Source organism: Panthera tigris, chromosome B1 (assembly GCF_018350195.1).
Source record: "Panthera tigris isolate Pti1 chromosome B1, P.tigris_Pti1_mat1.1, whole genome shotgun sequence".
Lineage (NCBI taxonomy): Eukaryota > Metazoa > Chordata > Mammalia > Carnivora > Felidae > Panthera > Panthera tigris.
Window position 1 is genome coordinate 186,287,860 of NC_056663.1, and position 16,895 is coordinate 186,304,754.

General features: G+C 38.2%; 1 protein-coding gene across 1 annotated transcript in view; it reads left to right on the forward strand.

The window, feature by feature from the left end:
- The window catches only part of ADGRA3 (adhesion G protein-coupled receptor A3), a 133,308-nt gene that overhangs the window by 55,666 nt on the left and 60,747 nt on the right, over positions 1-16,895 (forward strand). Inside the window, exons 5-8 of the mRNA XM_042984852.1 lie at positions 5,180-5,251; positions 7,080-7,240; positions 10,340-10,553; positions 15,753-15,917. Coding sequence (XP_042840786.1) covers positions 5,180-5,251; positions 7,080-7,240; positions 10,340-10,553; positions 15,753-15,917 — 612 coding nt within the window. The remainder of the gene's footprint in view (positions 1-5,179; positions 5,252-7,079; positions 7,241-10,339; positions 10,554-15,752; positions 15,918-16,895) is intronic.

Genomic DNA, 16,895 nt, shown 5'->3' on the forward strand with positions numbered 1-16,895 from the left:
TTCTTTCTTTCTTTCTTTTCTTTCTCTTTCCCTGTATTTCCTTCTCTTTCTTTCTTTCTTTCTTTTTCTTTCTTTCTTTCCCTGTACTTCCTTCACTCTCTCTTTCTCTCTTTCTTTCTTTCTTTCTTTCCTTGTATTTCTTTCTTTCTTTCTTTCCTTTTCTTTCTTTCTTTCTTTCTTTCTTTCTTTCTTTCTTTCTTTCCTTCCTTCCTTCCTTCCTTCCTTCCTTCCTTCCTTCCTTCCTTTTTTTCCTTTTCTCTCCTTCTTCCTTTTTTTCCTTTCCTTTCCTTTCCTTTCCTTTCCTTTCCTGTCCTGTCCTGTCCTGTCCTGTCCTGTCCTGTCCTCTGCCTCAAAAGCTGAAGTTTTAAAGCTCGGGTACATCTCTTAGATTTTTAATTAATTCTTTGATACTTGTTGTGAGAATTTACAGGACATTTATTCAGGTGAATTATTCAAACAGAAGAATAGTGCTACCAGGTCTCCTACTTTGAGATTTGATTGAGATAATTTTGTAGCCCATGTAGTAATAGGTCTTTGTGGCTTTTTTAAATGCAACAGTTGATGGCACATACAGAAGTAAACCTGACTTAACATCCTTTAAATACTGTTCTAAGAAAAATTGGCAATTGAGGTAGCTTCTTAATGTTCAGAAATGCATTGTAATGGAGATGCCTATAATAATTTGGGTTGACCTAGGTCTAGAGCTGTGGATCAAGAAACTTTGGACAAGTATTCTATATGGGCAACAGCAATTTCCCTGTTTCTAGGCTGAGCCACCCTGTGTGCTGGTTGTGAAGGCTAAAAACAATTTGTGTTTCCCCCTGGGAAGAAAAACATACTTAAAAAAATTTTTTTTTTTCTAATGTTTATTTTTGAGAGAGAGAGAATGCACTAACAGGGGAGGGACAGAGAGAGGGAGATACAAAATCCGAAGCATGCTCCAGACTCTAGGCTCTGAGCTGTCAGCACAGAGCCTGACACAGAGCCTGATGCTGGACTTGAACCCATGAGCTATGAGATCATGACCTGAGCCAAAGTCGGACACTTAAACGACTGAGCCACCCAGGCACCTGAAAAACATATTTAAAAAAAAAAATGTTTATTTATTTTGAGAGAGAGAGAGAGAGCACGCCAGCCTGGGGAGAGGCAGAGAGAGAGAGGAGAGAAAGACAACCCTAAGCAGGCTCTGCGTTGTCAAGAGATCCTGACCTGAGAGTTGGACGCTTAACTGGCTGAGCCACCCAGGCACCCCAAAATAGTATTTTCTTAGTGTAACAAGTGGAAAAAAAATTTGATTGGCAATGGGGCACATAGTGCATTTCTTACATAAGATCTGTCTCCCCCCCAAAAGACCAGGTATACAGAAGAAGGGAATCCACAGTGGATCACTCTTGTAGATATTTCCTCTGCTGCTGCTTCAGGGGACTCTCTGGGTTGCCCTGGAACTTGGCATCTGGGACTGGCTGGGCTTCTTAGCCAAGGAGGCTGGAATGGAGGCCTCTTGCCAGGGAGGCCGGATGAGACCTTGGCACACAGACTGTAGCCTTCTTGCCCTGGCTTCTCATTGTTTTGAAACAAGCTGTGGCTTTAGAGGCTTAGGTTAAGAATTCAAAAATAACTTTAAATAGTCTGAGGCTTCAGTGGACATGGATGTGGAGGGTAAAATTGATTAATTCTGTCTGTGGATCTCAGCCTTTGTTGATGGAGAATTTCTGGGGAGAACCGTCTCAGAGAAGTGAGGGCTTAACTTCCCAGAGGTTCCCACCCTATCCCGCTCAACAGTGGAAATAACCGGCAAACCGAAGATGAGGAGCTGAAAATGGATGCTATATTTAAATTATTTTTTAATGCTTATTTATTTTTGAAGGCCAGAGATACAGCGTGAGCTGGGGAAGGGGCAGAGAGAGAGGGAGACACAGAATCCGAAGCAGGCTCCAGGCTCTGAGCTGTCAGCACAGAGCCCAACCTGGGGCTTGAACTCACGAGCTGTGAGATCATGACCTGAGCCGAAGTCTGACAGTCAACTGAGCCACCCAGATGCACCCTGGACACCATATTTAAAAGCCAAACGAGAGATTTTTTTTTTTTTTTTCTCTGAATTGCATTGTATATTTTCATTATAAGTCTCTCTCCTTCATTTAGGAGGTTAATTTCCAGAGAAATTGTTAGGAGATCAGCAAATCAAAAGCTTTCTCCTTTTTTCTTTCTTATGAATTTTGATCAATTTAAATCTGATATTTTTTTTCCTAAGAATTACACATTTAATATTTTTCTATCAGAAATAATTGGTAAGTGGTGTTTATGAAAACTTCCTTTATACAACTGAACAGTTAGTGATGTCATTAAGTAATAAAACCATTTAGAGACCTGAAGGAAAAGTTAAGCCTCCTTCCATCACCTCAGACATACCACTGTGAGGTCGCCTGTACTCACTACGTGGCTGTCTTATTTTCATATTTTCTGTTGCTCCCACAAATGTACGGGCATGCATATAGGGCTTTAAATGTGTGCTGTACTCAGCAGTTTACTTAAAAAAAGTACCCATATATCATTAATCTCTTTTCAAGGGGGTACATGTTGTCGTAGTCCTTGTTTGTTAATAGCTACAGAATATCCCTAGTGTAGAACTGATTATAATTTAGTCAATTGTTCTTCTGTTGAAGGAGATTCTATTTGATTGCATTTTCCCTTGCTTTAATCCATTGGCCCTGGTAAATATCCCTGTATATACACAGGTGATGTATATATTTAACTTATAGGAATTCAGATGTATCTGTTTAGCAAAAAGTAAGTAAATAAAAATTAAGACATTAAGAAACAACAATGCAAGGGTGGGAGTGGGGGATGGATGGATAAGTCACCTGCTGTTCCATTCAGTGAGCTGATAGACTGGGGAGCAATGACTTTGCTGTGCTGTTGTCATTCTCATTTCCCTTTTGCTTTTTCTGTGTAAGCCTCTCAGAGCTGGAGTGTGATTGTAGTGTTTTAAAACACGTGTAAGTTTTTATGGTCCCCAAACCGAAGCCAGTCACTCTGTTTGGTGTTCAGCCAGTCTGTTTGAACGCTGGAGGAAAAATTGGTTTGTGTTGGGATTTACTGGAAGGATGGCATGTCTCACCCCAGTGTGATTCCTTCCTCTGTGATTTCCAAGAGGAAATCACTAATAATAACTAATAATTAGAATAAAATTACCTAATAATTAGAATCTAATGATCCCTGTAAGGTGCTTTTATTTTGTTTATACTTAAATCCTATATTTACAGGATAGAGCTTTATTTCCAACTTACTATTAAGGAATTTTTCAAGCTTGTAAAAAAAAATTAGAGACAATTATATAAGGAATTTCCACGTACCCTTCCTCCTGTTTTAACACTTAGCAACCTCATAACCAGTCTTGTTTTAGTTATGCCTCCCATCTCTTTTGCCTTCCTGCCTACATTGGTTTAAACAGATCCAAGTAATCATGTAATTCCACATAGGGTAGCTTCATACAGGTACTGTTGTTCATTTTAATTGCATGTAGGTTACTTTTTTTTTTAAGTTAATTTCAAGAGGAGAGAGAGAGAGAGCACAGATATGCGGGTGGGGGAGGGAGGGGGGAGAGAATCCTAAGCAGGCTCCACACCCAGTGCAGACCCCTGTGTGGGGCTCGATCCCAGGACTGTGACATCATGACTTGAGCCAAAATCAAGAATGGGACGCTAAACCCACTGAGCCACTCAGGTGCCCCTAGGTTACTTTTTAAAAATATAATAATGATTTACACTTCCATCTGTAATACCCTTTTCAAAATCCACATTCAGTATCCCTTCTGATAGGCCAAAAAAGAGAAGGGCATCTCTTTCATCATTCTTTTAATGGCAAATCTCCTTTTTTGTTTGTTTGCTTGCTTGCTTACATTCCTAGCTAGGCAGCTCTCCTATGAGAATCTGAACGCTTTTATCCAGGCCTTTTCTATCAAAAATTCGTATATTATATTTAAAAGCCAATCCAGGGAGGTCTTTTTTTTTTTTTTTTTTTTTTACTGAATTTCATTGTATATTAATTTGTGAAGGATTGGCATTTGTGTCATATTAAGTCTTCTCATCCAGGAATACACGACTGCAGATGTCACAGGAATGGCTGACCTTTCCCGGATCAGTTCTGTTCCCTCTCCCCACCAGGGAATCCATCTACCTGATTGTCCACACAGGAGGGATTCAGTCCAGACCCCAGTGAGAGGCAGGCTTTTTCCCAAGTCTCAGGGCATCTCCTTTGAGAATTCTAGGTCTAAATTGTATCTATTCTTGATAGTACTATAGACAGAGAACAGATCTTCAGATCTTGTGGGGGTTGACCTTCCTGCCATTTTTCCGGAGCCCTCAGTCCTGATGTAGTATTCAGAGCCTCCTGAAGTGGAGTCCACATCCCGAATAGTCAGCCACCACCACGGAGCACCTACTGTGTACCACAGCTTGTTACTAGCTGCCAGGGGTACCCTGATAAATAAGACGCACAAGTCCTGCTGCTCCCAGAGCTTATGGTCAAGCGCGGAATCCTTCTGGGTTTACCAAACCACTCAGATTGTAGCATGGGACATTCTGGGTTTAAGTCCTACAAAACTCAGCAAGGGTTAGGTATTTATTAAAGTCATCTGATACAAGGGGAGGAAACAAAATAGGTTAAGTAATTTGCCCAAGGCCCACACTGAATTATGTCCGTCTTAAACCCTGGACTGTTTCCACTCTGTTCACATTTTTTGTCCGCTTCCTGTGGGTTGCTGCTGATAATTATTCAGATCATCCTTGTCCTTGTCCTTTTCTGGTTTTTAAATTTCTGCTTTCTTACATGATGCGGAGTTAACACACGAAGACTGATTTACTTAAAATGAGAGCATGACTAAGGCTCTACCTTATTGGTAAGGTAGCTTTTAGATTCGCCTGGTATTTGGTAGAAAATCCTATGTGATAGTAATAACTTTAATTTTATTACTTGAGATAGGCTGAGAACAAAGTTATTCATCCTTGGATAAAGTATTTACTACTTGCTCCTTTTTATAAGATTTAAAGCAACTTTCATAAATTCTTTATAACATTATTCAGTGATTATAGGACACTTTAGAAAATTGTATAAAATGATACATAATTGTATTTTTTATATGAAATTGTTTCCTTTTTTTTTTTTCTTTTTTCTTTCCCAGAAACCTTTCAGGGAATTTGTTTTCTTCATTATCTCAAGGAACTTTTGATTATCTTGGTTCATTACGGTCATTGTAAGTAAGAAAAAATTTTTTTCCTGTTTTGAAAAATAAATCTTGATTTTTTAAGAATTAAAAACAGTTATTATATGGTTTAAGAGACTTCATGGGGAAAATGTGAAATTTTGCAGAAGTTAGATTCTCAATTGAGAGCATGAATTCTCATTGAAAAGCATACTATAAACCAGAGTAATGTGTTTCAGACTGGGACAGCCATTTTCTCCTTAGAATACTGTCTCTCTCTATATTTAGAGTAAATAAATGGGCAATTCATTCTCTTTCACTTTATTTTCAAATTAGAAAAGATTGTTTGACTAGTTGAATCCTCAAAGTATAAAATATCCTTCCCTATGAAAGTCTATTGTGAAGAATATTTTATACTTTAGGGTTTTACTTTTATCTTGTAACCCTTTCCCCAAACTGAATTCACAACTAATTACTGAAATTTCTAGGATTGTTTATGTAGAATGCCTGCTTTACGAAACCAACATAAGATCATACTGACATAGCTCTCTGTAGCTTTAGAATTAGCTGATCTTTTTTTTCCTCCCAAAACAGTTTTATTAACTGAGATTGTATGGGAGTTCCTTTTGACAGTAATTGTATTTCCACATTAAACCATAATATATTTCAAACTGTAAGTTATACTAATTTCTATTGGAGATACAGTTAAATATAATGTTTTTCAAATCTTTATTGCGTATAATTTATGGGGTTGATTATTTTTCCAGGGAAAAATGTCTTCTCTTGCAGATGCTATCTGGTGTATGCTGTCTTCTTCCCTACTGTGCCTTGTCTTCTCCATTTTTTTTTTTTTAACCTTTCCTTCCCTGTCTCTTCTCTGCTCTTCTCCTTTAATTTTCTAGGTGTACTGTTTAGCAGTTTTCACTGAGATGTAGCTAATATTTAGGCATTCGTCTGGCTCCTCACCATTATAGATATGGACACATGTATCCACTTGAAGAGCCATGGTGGATCAAAGTCTGTCTCGTCTTTCTTTTTGTTGCCATTACCATTGTTTAGTGAATGAAAACATCTCTATTTGGCATATGTAGTAGGCTCAAGTCAACCATTTCTGTAAGTTTAGAAAATAAGGACTACAGAGAGTAATCTGGCTTTTGAGACCTTGGGCAGTAGGAGTGCAGGAGGTATTTTTATCCAAAAATTGGGAAAAATGGCTAGTGTTTTTACCTCCGTGTGCTGGAAACCAACCAGAAAGTGGTGCTTGGGGTTAGAAGTCAGTCCAGTCATCCTTCTGTAGTGTTTTCTAAAATTTACTTTCTCTTTTGTGTATCACTCATCCCACCTCCTTTTTTTTTTTTGCCAGAATTAATGAGATGAAACCTGTGCTGATGCACGGTCCGTGCTAGGAACACACATGTTATATTTGTTCTTTGCACTTTGATTTATTTGTGCAGGATGTGTTAGGTTCTGTGTTAGTTGTATCTATGTTTTGTCCCCCTATTACGTAATGTGTTCGTGTCCCCATGCTTTTTGATGAATGGGTAGAAGTTTGATAGGCCCAGAAGCTGGAGGTTTGCTATTCTAGACCCTGAGATTCAGGAGCCTGTTACATAGAAGAGGGATGATGTGTAGATTTTGTTTGCATACCAGCTTTGATGTGAAGCGGTCAGTCTCAGGATTAGCAGGGGGGGAGGGCTGGGGTCAGCCATTCCTCCTGTCCTCTCATTAGCAAGGAGAACACAACCGGTGGGTGGTTTGTGCCCCAGGCATCCCAGGGTGAGCACTGGTGTGCTTGTCAAAGCAGAAGCCAGCATATAAAGCAAACATGCCATTCTATTACATTCACTGTAATCACTAATTTGAATTTTGTATGTTACAGAGAGTTTCAGACTGAGTATCTTTTGTGTGATTGTAACATACTGTGGATGCATCGCTGGGTAAAGGAGAGAAACATCACTGTCCGGGACACGCGGTGTGTTTATCCTAAGTCTCTTCAGGCCCAGCCAGTCACGGGTGTGAAGCAGGAGTTGTTGACGTGTGGTAAGAGAGAAAGAGAAAGAGAGAAAGTGTTTGCCATATTTTACTTGCTACTGTCTTTTTCTTGACAAACTGTGAAGTTCTCTTCACACTGTGATGGAACTGATTACAACCGTTACTCTTCTTGGATCTGATAATACATATTTAGTGTATGTGAATAGTTAAGTCAACTGGATAAAACAGTTTTGGATGGGTGTTTAAAGTTCTTAGGTTTTGAACGGCTTTCTGTACGAAAAGCAAGTTCAGACAATCTTCAAATTTTCTATCAGTTGGCAAATCAGGAATTTGATAGTAAAAAAAAAAATCTGAGGTTGCAATCATACTACTTGTTGGTAGGAGTGTGAATTAATAGAGCCTTTTTGACATATACTTTGGCAGTATGTATTGGTGTTCTCAAAAATTTGATACAGTTTAATCCAGTGATTCTATAGGAGGGTGTAATTCTTAGGAAATGATCAGCTATGTTAGTCAGTATTTAAGTATAAGCATATCTTCAATCCTCAAAAATAGGGGATTGACTGAATTACTTGTGACACATCTATTTATAATAATGCAGCTATTAAAATTCATAATTTTGAAGAGTATTTGAAGACTTGAGGGAAATACAACATATTTATTAAAAGAAAAAGAAAAAAAATACACATAAACTGAAAATATTCCTTAAAATGATAAGGAGATTCCAGACTTTGTGTCTGGAAATAAGCAGTTCTATACTTGTTTACATTTTTTCTTTATTATCTTTATTGTTGTAGTTTCACAAGTAAAATATGCTCATTAGATGAAAATTAAGATTTGTGAAAAGAAATAACATATACATATATCAAATCATCATGATGTACACTTTAAATATCTTACAATTCTAAACATGGGTGGGAAGAATAAAATAAACAGAAAAATATATTATAGTTCTGTCAGTTATACCTCGATAAAGCTGGAAGAGAAAAGACACTAAAAGAAGCAAACCTATGGGGTGCCTGGGTTGCTCAGTTGGTTAAGCATCCAACATCGGCTCAGGTCATGATCTCATGGTTCGTGAGTTCAAGCCCCACAACCGAGCTGTGTGCTAATAGTGTGGAGACTGGAGCTTCCTTTGGATTCTGTGTCTCCCTCTCTCTCTGCCCTTCCCCTGCTTGTGCTCTGTCTCTCAAAAAGAAATAAACACTAAAAAAATTAAAAACAAACAAACCCAAAAAAGTCCATGCTTGCATTCCCAAAGGTAGCTGTTGTCAACGATAACTCAGTATATTTTCTTCATCCTTTTCCTGTGTTTTGACCAAAACCTCATCATACTCTAATAATATTTTGTAACTTTTTAAAACTGGAGATGATGTAAACCCATTTCCTCATCATATAAAAGAGATGCATACCAGTACATGATACAGATGTAGCTGTAACTTGACCACTTCCTTATTACTGCACATTTAGTTTGTTAATAATTTCCAAGGATTCATTTCTTTGTATGCCTGTTTGCATATGTGCTGTTACTCTTTAGGATAGACCACAGCTTGGACACCTGGTGGCTCAGTTGGTTAAGCATCTGACTTTAGCTCGGGTCATGATCTCGTGGTTCGTGGTTTGAGCCCCACATTGGGCTCCATGCTGTGCGGAGCCTGCTTGGGATTCTCTCTCTCCATCTCTCTCTGCCCTCCCCTCGTTGTGTTCTCTCCTCTCTCTCTTTCTTTCTCTCAAAATAAATAAATAAACTTAAAAAAATAAAAAAAATAAAAATAAAAGAGAGGATAGAGTACATACAGGTAGAAGTAGTAGACAGTGGACTAAGTATTCTAAAGGCCTTTAATGAGCCCATGGTATTTGTGTATAGTTTTGCACATATATTTAGAATTCCTCCCTGTTATTTTTCTGACTGGAAGGAAATATATCAGCTTTTATTTTTTTAATTAATCTTTTTTTTTTTTTTTTAAAGTTTATTTATTTTGAGAGAGAGAGAGAGTGCACATGAGCAGCAAAGGGGCAGGGAGAGAGAGAGTCCCAAGCAGGCTCCGTGCTGATAATGTAGAGCCCGACATGGGGCTTGAACTCACAAACCATGAGGTCATGACCTGAACTAGAACCAAGAGTTGGACGCTGAACCACCTGAGCCACCCAGGCACCCCATATCAGCTTGTTAAAATGATGATATGTGGGATCTTAAAAGATTTTTCCTTCCCTTTTCTTTAAATGTTCTAAGTTTTCTCAGTGAGTATTCATCACTTATGTAAGCAGAAAGCAGTGGTTTAATCAAAGGAAATGCTGTCTTCTAAATGTATTCTAAAATTGTATGTCTATCAGTATTTACTTATCACCAGCTCCATTCTCCAGATTTAAGTATTATTTTACAATTTGTTTTCTTAGTAATTGCTTAGATACCACAAAACAGGAACAACTTTAAATGTCAGAACTGATTATGAAATGGTTTCATTTTAATTTTACTAATTTTGTTTTCATTTAGGAGCCACTTATCTCAGTAGGAGCCTTGTTGGTGCTAGCACGAAAATGCTGGTCACTGGGGAAAATTTGTTTTTTCATTTAAAACATTTTAATTAGAATTTCTATCGCTTTGGGGGTACCTGGGTGGCTTAGTTGGTGAAGCATCCAACTTCAAATCAGGTTGGGATCTCACAGCTCGTGAATTGGAGCTGGAGCCCTGTGTTAGGCTCTGTGCTGACAAGCTCAGAGCCTAGAGCTTGCTTTGGATTCTGTGTCTCCCTCTCTCTTTATCCCTCTCCCGCTATGCGCACACTTGCGCACGCTCTCTCTCTCTCTCTTTCTTTAACATAAATAAACGTTAAAAATAAATTAAAAAAAAATTTTGTTTTCATAATAGAGTTTTTTCTTTCTGTGTATATTTATTTTTGAGAAAGAGAGAGAGACACACACGGAATCTGAAGCAGGCTCCAGGCTCTGAGCTGTCAGCACATTGCCCGATACGGGGCTCAAACTCATGAACCGTGAGATCATGAATGACCGGAGCCAAAGTTGGAAGGTTAACTGGCTGCGCCACCCCAGCGGCCCCCCCCAAAAAAGAGTTTCAATAGCTTTTAACTCTGGAGAGTGAATATAGTATGGTATCTGTTTCCTGAGTCTTTGTTTTATGGTCTGTAGATCCACCCCTTGAATTACCATCTTTCTACATGACTCCTTCTCATCGTCAAGTTGTGTTTGAAGGAGACAGCCTTCCCTTCCAGTGTATGGCTTCATATATTGATCAGGACATGCAAGTGTTGTGGTATCAGGATGGACGCATAGTTGAAACTGATGAATCTCAAGGTATCTTTGTGGAAAAGAACATGATTCACAACTGCTCGTTGATTGCCAGGTAAACTTTTTTAGATGAGGAATCGTCTCTGTGGATTTTCTGTATTTCAGAATTGAAGTGTTAGAATTTGAACTAATATTTTATCTTCTTGCACTTAAAAATATAAACATTTGGTTTTCCTTTTCCTGATTGTTACTCATTTCCGGAAATTAAATAGCTACCTTTGTCATCCAGTTGTGGAGCAAAAAAGTATAGGAAGAAAGGGAAACACTGTTAAAAAGTTGGAGACTGTTTTTGTTAAAAGTTTTAGGAGGAAAAATGTAAACTTTTTGTGCCAAACTTAATTTCTAACCATTTACTGCTGCTAAACTCAGATTTTCACATTTAGCAATCACCTAATTTTCACTGTAGGTTAATGCTACAGTTTAAGATACTGTATTTCCTTTCTCTACTCCATCAGTATAAAAGATTTTAACACCTGTCCTGTTAACCCAATGACTGGTATGATCACCAAAATCATTGATTTGAATGAGTGTTATAAAGTATAAAAAAACAGAGTGAAAATATATGATATTATCACTATATATTTTATTTTGGTAAAATCTTAACCTGTAGGCATTGAATTTTCTTTTTTCTTCTCTCTTGTGTCTCTCTTTTTTTCCTTCCTACCAATTTCGTTCCTTTTTTTTTTTTTTTTTTTTTTTGAGAGAGAGTGTGTGTGCACAGGTGTGAGTGGGGGAGAGGCAGAGTGAGAGGGAGAGAGAATTTTAGCAGGTTCCACACCCAATGCAGAGTGCATCGTGGGGCTCAGTCTCACAACTGTGAGAGATCATGACCTGAGCTGAAATCAAGAGTCAGATGCTTAAGCGACTGAGCCACCCTTCTTACTATTTATTCTTCCTACTTCTATCTATTTAAGAATAGGTCTGTAGTTTCCAAACTCTTTTAGAGCAACTTAGGGTAATATCATTGCAGATTCAAAGAGGTGCCAAAAAAAAATTATCAAGAAAATAAAGGCATTCTGACTTGAGAATCCTGTCTGAGAATTTCGGGGATAGAATATTCTATTTTACAATTTTTGTTTCCCTCCTGAGATTTCCTGTCTGTTTATTAGAAGCATATTTTTCTTTGTGTCTTCTAACATATTTATAATAGATGCTTTTAAATTCTTGCCTGCTATTTCCAGTATCTAGGTTATCTTGGAATCATCACCACTGTCTTCTTTGCTTTTGAATATGTTTTATATTTTATTATTTAAAAAATGTTGAGGTGCCTGGGTGGCTCAGTTGGTTAAGCATCTGACTTTGGCTTGGGTCATGATCTCATGGTTTGTGGGTTCAAGCCCTTGTTGGGTTGGCATGGGGAACCTGCTTGGGATTCTCTCTCTCCCTCTTGCTCTCTGCCCCTCCCCCACTTGCACCATCTCTCTCAAGATAAATAAATAAGAAAAAAATATTGTTCATGTGTCTAGTAATGTTGGATTCTATCCTGGACAGTGTGAATGATTCACTATAGAGAAGCTGGCAAAGTACAGCCTATGGTCCACACCTGGCCTGATGGGCCTGTGGGCTAAGAATATTTTTAACGTTTGTGAATAGTTACATAAGGACCAATATAATATTTTCAATGTTGCTTCTTGGCCAGCAAAACCTGAAATAATTACTGTCTGGCCTTTGAAGAAAAAGTTTACAAACCCCTGACTCTGGGTTCTCTTCCATTTGCTTGAAGTCAGCTGGTTTTTGTTCCCTCGGGCATTTAGTTTGGCTAAACTCAAACTCCTACTTCCGTCTTTTCTGTGCTGGGCAGCATCTGAAGTCTGGTTGGTGCCCACTCTGTCAGGGGCCAGTTAGAGATCCGGGTAGATGTTCTATGCAGAAGTTTGGGCTTCCAGCCAGGTTCCTGTCTACCTCTGTCCTCTGATTTTTCAACAAGTAAGACTGTGAATTTCTATGTGAGTGGGGCCTGTCCTTGGGCAAAAGCCATTGAAAACACTTTCCCGGTCTTACTCCCCAGTGCTGATCCCTTCTTCCAGGTGTCAGCTTCTCTCCGGTTTCTGCTTGCCTTGGATCACTGACCGTGTGTTGAGATAGGCGTCATGTTGTAGTTTGTCCAGAGTGTATAATTGTTAACTGCAAGGAGGGTAGTTTCATAGGAGCTGCCCTGTTCTTCCCAGAATCAGAGGTTTTTTGTTTTTTGTTTTTTGTTTTTTTTTAGGGAGTGAGACTGTTAGAAACAGTTTGTTAGGTCCCAGTGAGAAGACTCTAATTGTTACCTCACTTGTGTTGTGATAATTTCACTAGCATTGTACATATGTTAAAACTCATGGAGTTATGTGCTTTAAGCAGTTTATTATATGAATAGACAATAATTGAGATATGATATAGCAACAATAATATATTAAAATATATAGAACCTTTTTTTAAATAAAAAGGCTCTCAATCATTTAGTACTCTTTACATTTTGCAATTATAAAGTAACTAGATTAACTTTATACGTTTATTTCTGCAGGTCATACTTTAAATTCTTTGTAAGCAGGACCAAAAGTTAATTCTAAGGTCAGCATCCTTGCCTAATAGTTTTTTTTGGGAGGGACACTTGACTAATGTGAAAATCTTTCATATGAAGTCCTTTACCCAAAATTTGCCTCTGAATAGTAAAGAAGTTGCAGGAAAAGGAAATAATGGTTATCAATTTGGTTAACCTGAGATACTTGTTTGTTCTTCAGTGGTTTTTCTCATGTTATTCATTCTCCCTTGGTAAGAATCAGAGTTTGCACTTTTCCTCAAAGATAAAATTGAAGCTGCTTCTTCCTCCTTAAATCTCCAAATATGCTGCCTTGAGGATTCCCGAAAAGTTTATTCTGATAATTGGTTTAAAGCATTGAAGGTGTTGCTAAAGGTTATCTTTAAAAGCATGTTGGCAGAATGTGTTAGGACCTTCGCTCCCAGCGGGTGTGCTGAAGTGCCCTGGGACATCACAGTGAGTTTACAGAGGTGCTGTGGGGTGTTTTAAGTTTTTTTCTTTTTTTAAACTTTATTTATCTGTGTTTGAGAGACAGTCGGGGAGGGGCAGAGAGAGAGGGAGACAGAAAATCCCAAGCAGGCTCCACGCTGTCAGCACAGAGCTCAACATGGGGCTCAGACTCACGAACCGTGAGATCATGTCCTGAGCGAAACCCAGAGTCAGGTTCTTAACCGACGGAGCCACCCAGGCGCCCCTGTTTTAAGGTTTTGAAGAAGCGTGGGGATACTTGACATTTGTTGGACCAACTTGAGGCAGTTACAGTATCATTCGATCATGCTGGATTCCTTTCTCTGGCGCCATACTTTAAGGGTACCGAGTTTTGGGTGATTAATATGGTGCAAAGCAGGTACTGTGTGAAAGTCATTGTAGAACGTGAAATAAAGGTATTGTTTGATCTGTATCTGACATTTGGTTAATTTTGGAGTGCTCAAAAGACAGATGCAACCCATCAGGAAGTAATTGTGGTCATTGAAGAATGAAATATTTATCTCGGATTGTTGTACATTATTTTTTCAAATGGCTCTTAAGATATTAGGACATCGATCCACAATTCTGGGATTTAATTTAGTAATTGGACCATTGTAGGTATTTCTTTTGGGCTTGGGGCTCTGCGTAACATTTTCTTGTCAGTGAAGGTGCTGTGAACCAAGAAAGTTTGGGGACCTCTGGATTAGAGAGTGATTGGTTATTTTAGAATTTGGTTATTTAAATTTAAGGTAAGGTACTTTTCGTGGACTTTATTTGGAGTATATTTAGTACTTTTAGTACTTTATTTGAAATATATTTATTACAGTGTGTTGGTTTGTTCACTGACTTAATTAACAAAGATGATAAACATTTTCTTTGATTCAGAGTAACAGTGCCTCAAAGTCTTTATTAGAACATATGATGTTGTATAGCCATTAATGATTTAGGAGACTGGAAAAACGTGTATTAACTTCAAGACATAATTTTGTCAGTTAATTAAAATGATACATCCTTTATGTCTAATTATCTCTTAATTTTCTATTTACATAAAAGCATAGCATAGTGGGTCATATGGTGGGGAGAAAGGCTAATTGAAGGTTCTGACATTTGCTCTTTAATTAATAGGTTTTATAGTAGAGAATTATGATTTCATCTTGAAAATTGAATTTACTGACAGCTATTTAGAAATATAGCTGTTTTATAAATTGAAGTATACCTTTACATGGAAAACTCCTTTTGTGAAACCATTAGTTGGTAATTTATTAAATCTTTGTAGAGACTTAATGAATTCTTCCCACAAAGTATTTTACCTTAAATATTTTCTTAATTGTTCACTTCATAATATTAATCTCCTTCCTTCATGCTTGACTATTTTCCTTCAAATCAGTGGAAAGGTACATGTAACCTGGAAACGTCTCCATTAGTTTTGCCGAAGAATGTGCCGCCATGTTTCTGCCTTTGCACTTAGGCTGTTGCCCTGCCTGGCTGCATCCTGGTTTCCTCTTTCTGGTGGAAAAAGTGTCAGGCATGATGTCCCATCTCACTGTCACTTTGTTCGTAGCTTTTTTTTTTTTAATGTTTGTTTGAGAGAAAGAGAACGAGGAGGGGCAGAGAGAGAGAGAGAGAGAGAGAGAGAGAGAATCCTAAACAGGCTCCGTGCTGTCAGCACTCTCTCTCACTACTGTGAGATCATGACCTGAGCTGAGGTCGAGTTGGTTGCTTACCTGACTGAGCCACCCAGGCACCCTGTTCATACTTCTGGTACAGCTCTAACCCTAGTGTTTTCAGGAGCTTTTTATCTGTTCATCTTGACTTGCTGTTGAAGTACTTAAATGGAGGGATCATTTATATATATATTTTACATATGTACATATATATGTACATATATACATATATATGTATGTCTATATATATATATAAATATTTAACATTTATCCTAGCATGGTGAGAGGGGCGTGTGAGGGAGAGAGAGGGAGGGAGGGAGACAGAGGATCTGAAGCAGGCTGTGTGCTGACAGCAGAGAGCCCGACGGCGGGGCTTGAACTCACAAACCACGAGATCGTGACCTGAGCCAAAGTCGGGTGCTTAACCAGTTGAGCTACCCAGGCGCCCCTGGAGGGATCATTTTAAATTTGTTTTTAATCTGGCAAGTGCTTTGCCCACAGTGTGTATTCAGACATATTTGCTAAGTGAATGATAGAAGCCTGATTGTCTCCCTTTTTTGGTCTAACCATATTTTCTCTCTTTTTAAAATCTTTCTTCATGCAGTGCCCTCACCATTTCTAACATTCAGGCTGGATCGACTGGAAATTGGGGCTGTCATGTCCAGACCAAACGCGGGAACAATACGAGAACCGTCGATATTGTGGTATTAGAAAGCTCTGCACAGTACTGTCCTCCCGAGAGGGTGGTAAACAATAAAGGTGATTTCAGGTCAGTGACATGGAAAGTGCTGGAAAAGTGATTTGCCCACATCTGTTTTTATTCCTAAAGGTGCATCATGGTCTCCTGTTCTGAAGAAGAAAATTTGAGAAATACATGCATGTTCATATACATAATCCTTACGTATCTTAGGACTACCCTTTAGAACAGTGATTCCAGACTCATTTATGAAGATTAAGAAAAAATGTGCCTGCATTTTATCTCAGATATGTGGATTTAACAGCCTCTGCAGGCAGAGTGTTTCATGTTTAATAGTTTGTTGTAAAAGTTAAGGACCACTACTTTAGGGAAACGTTTTGGAAATTCTACTAAAACTGTGAAATCCAGACAGGCTAATGGTATGTCCTGTTTTTTTTTCAGGGGCTCTTTTATGGATGAACTTTGCTTCATATTGCTAAGTTACTTTTACCTATTGGCAGTTTAGTAGACATGAGAATTAGGAGAAACCCATGTCCCTTTTTCCTCCCCAATTTGGTTTTTCTGACAATTAAGTCAGAAGGACACTGGGGAATGAAAGCTTTTCAGATGGCCTGAAACTTTGGGAGCCACTGGTGGTGGACTCTGTGTTGAGATAAGCAGAAGGAGTTAAATATTACAGTTTTTTTTTAAATACAAAATTTAGAATTTGTGGGAGGTAACAACTTTTACCTTAGACTCTCCTTAACTTTTCAAGGTTTTTAAAAAGCATCTTTATATTATTTATTTAATGTTCTTTATGTTCAGGAATTTAATAATGACTTTATAGTTGATGTAAATGTAGGGAAATATGTCTGCTCTTGAAAGCAGCGTAAATAGTGTGTTGAAAACCCAGTTTGCACAGTCTTTGATTGGTGCTCCTTTTGCCCAACTTTTAAGGGTAAGAAAACCCTTGGATATTAGTCTTTTAAACCCAAGGTGAAGAAGCAATGCAACATCTTTAGCTCAGCTGCTTCTTCATGGCTTTTTTAAAAAACTGTCTTTTTGTCCTTT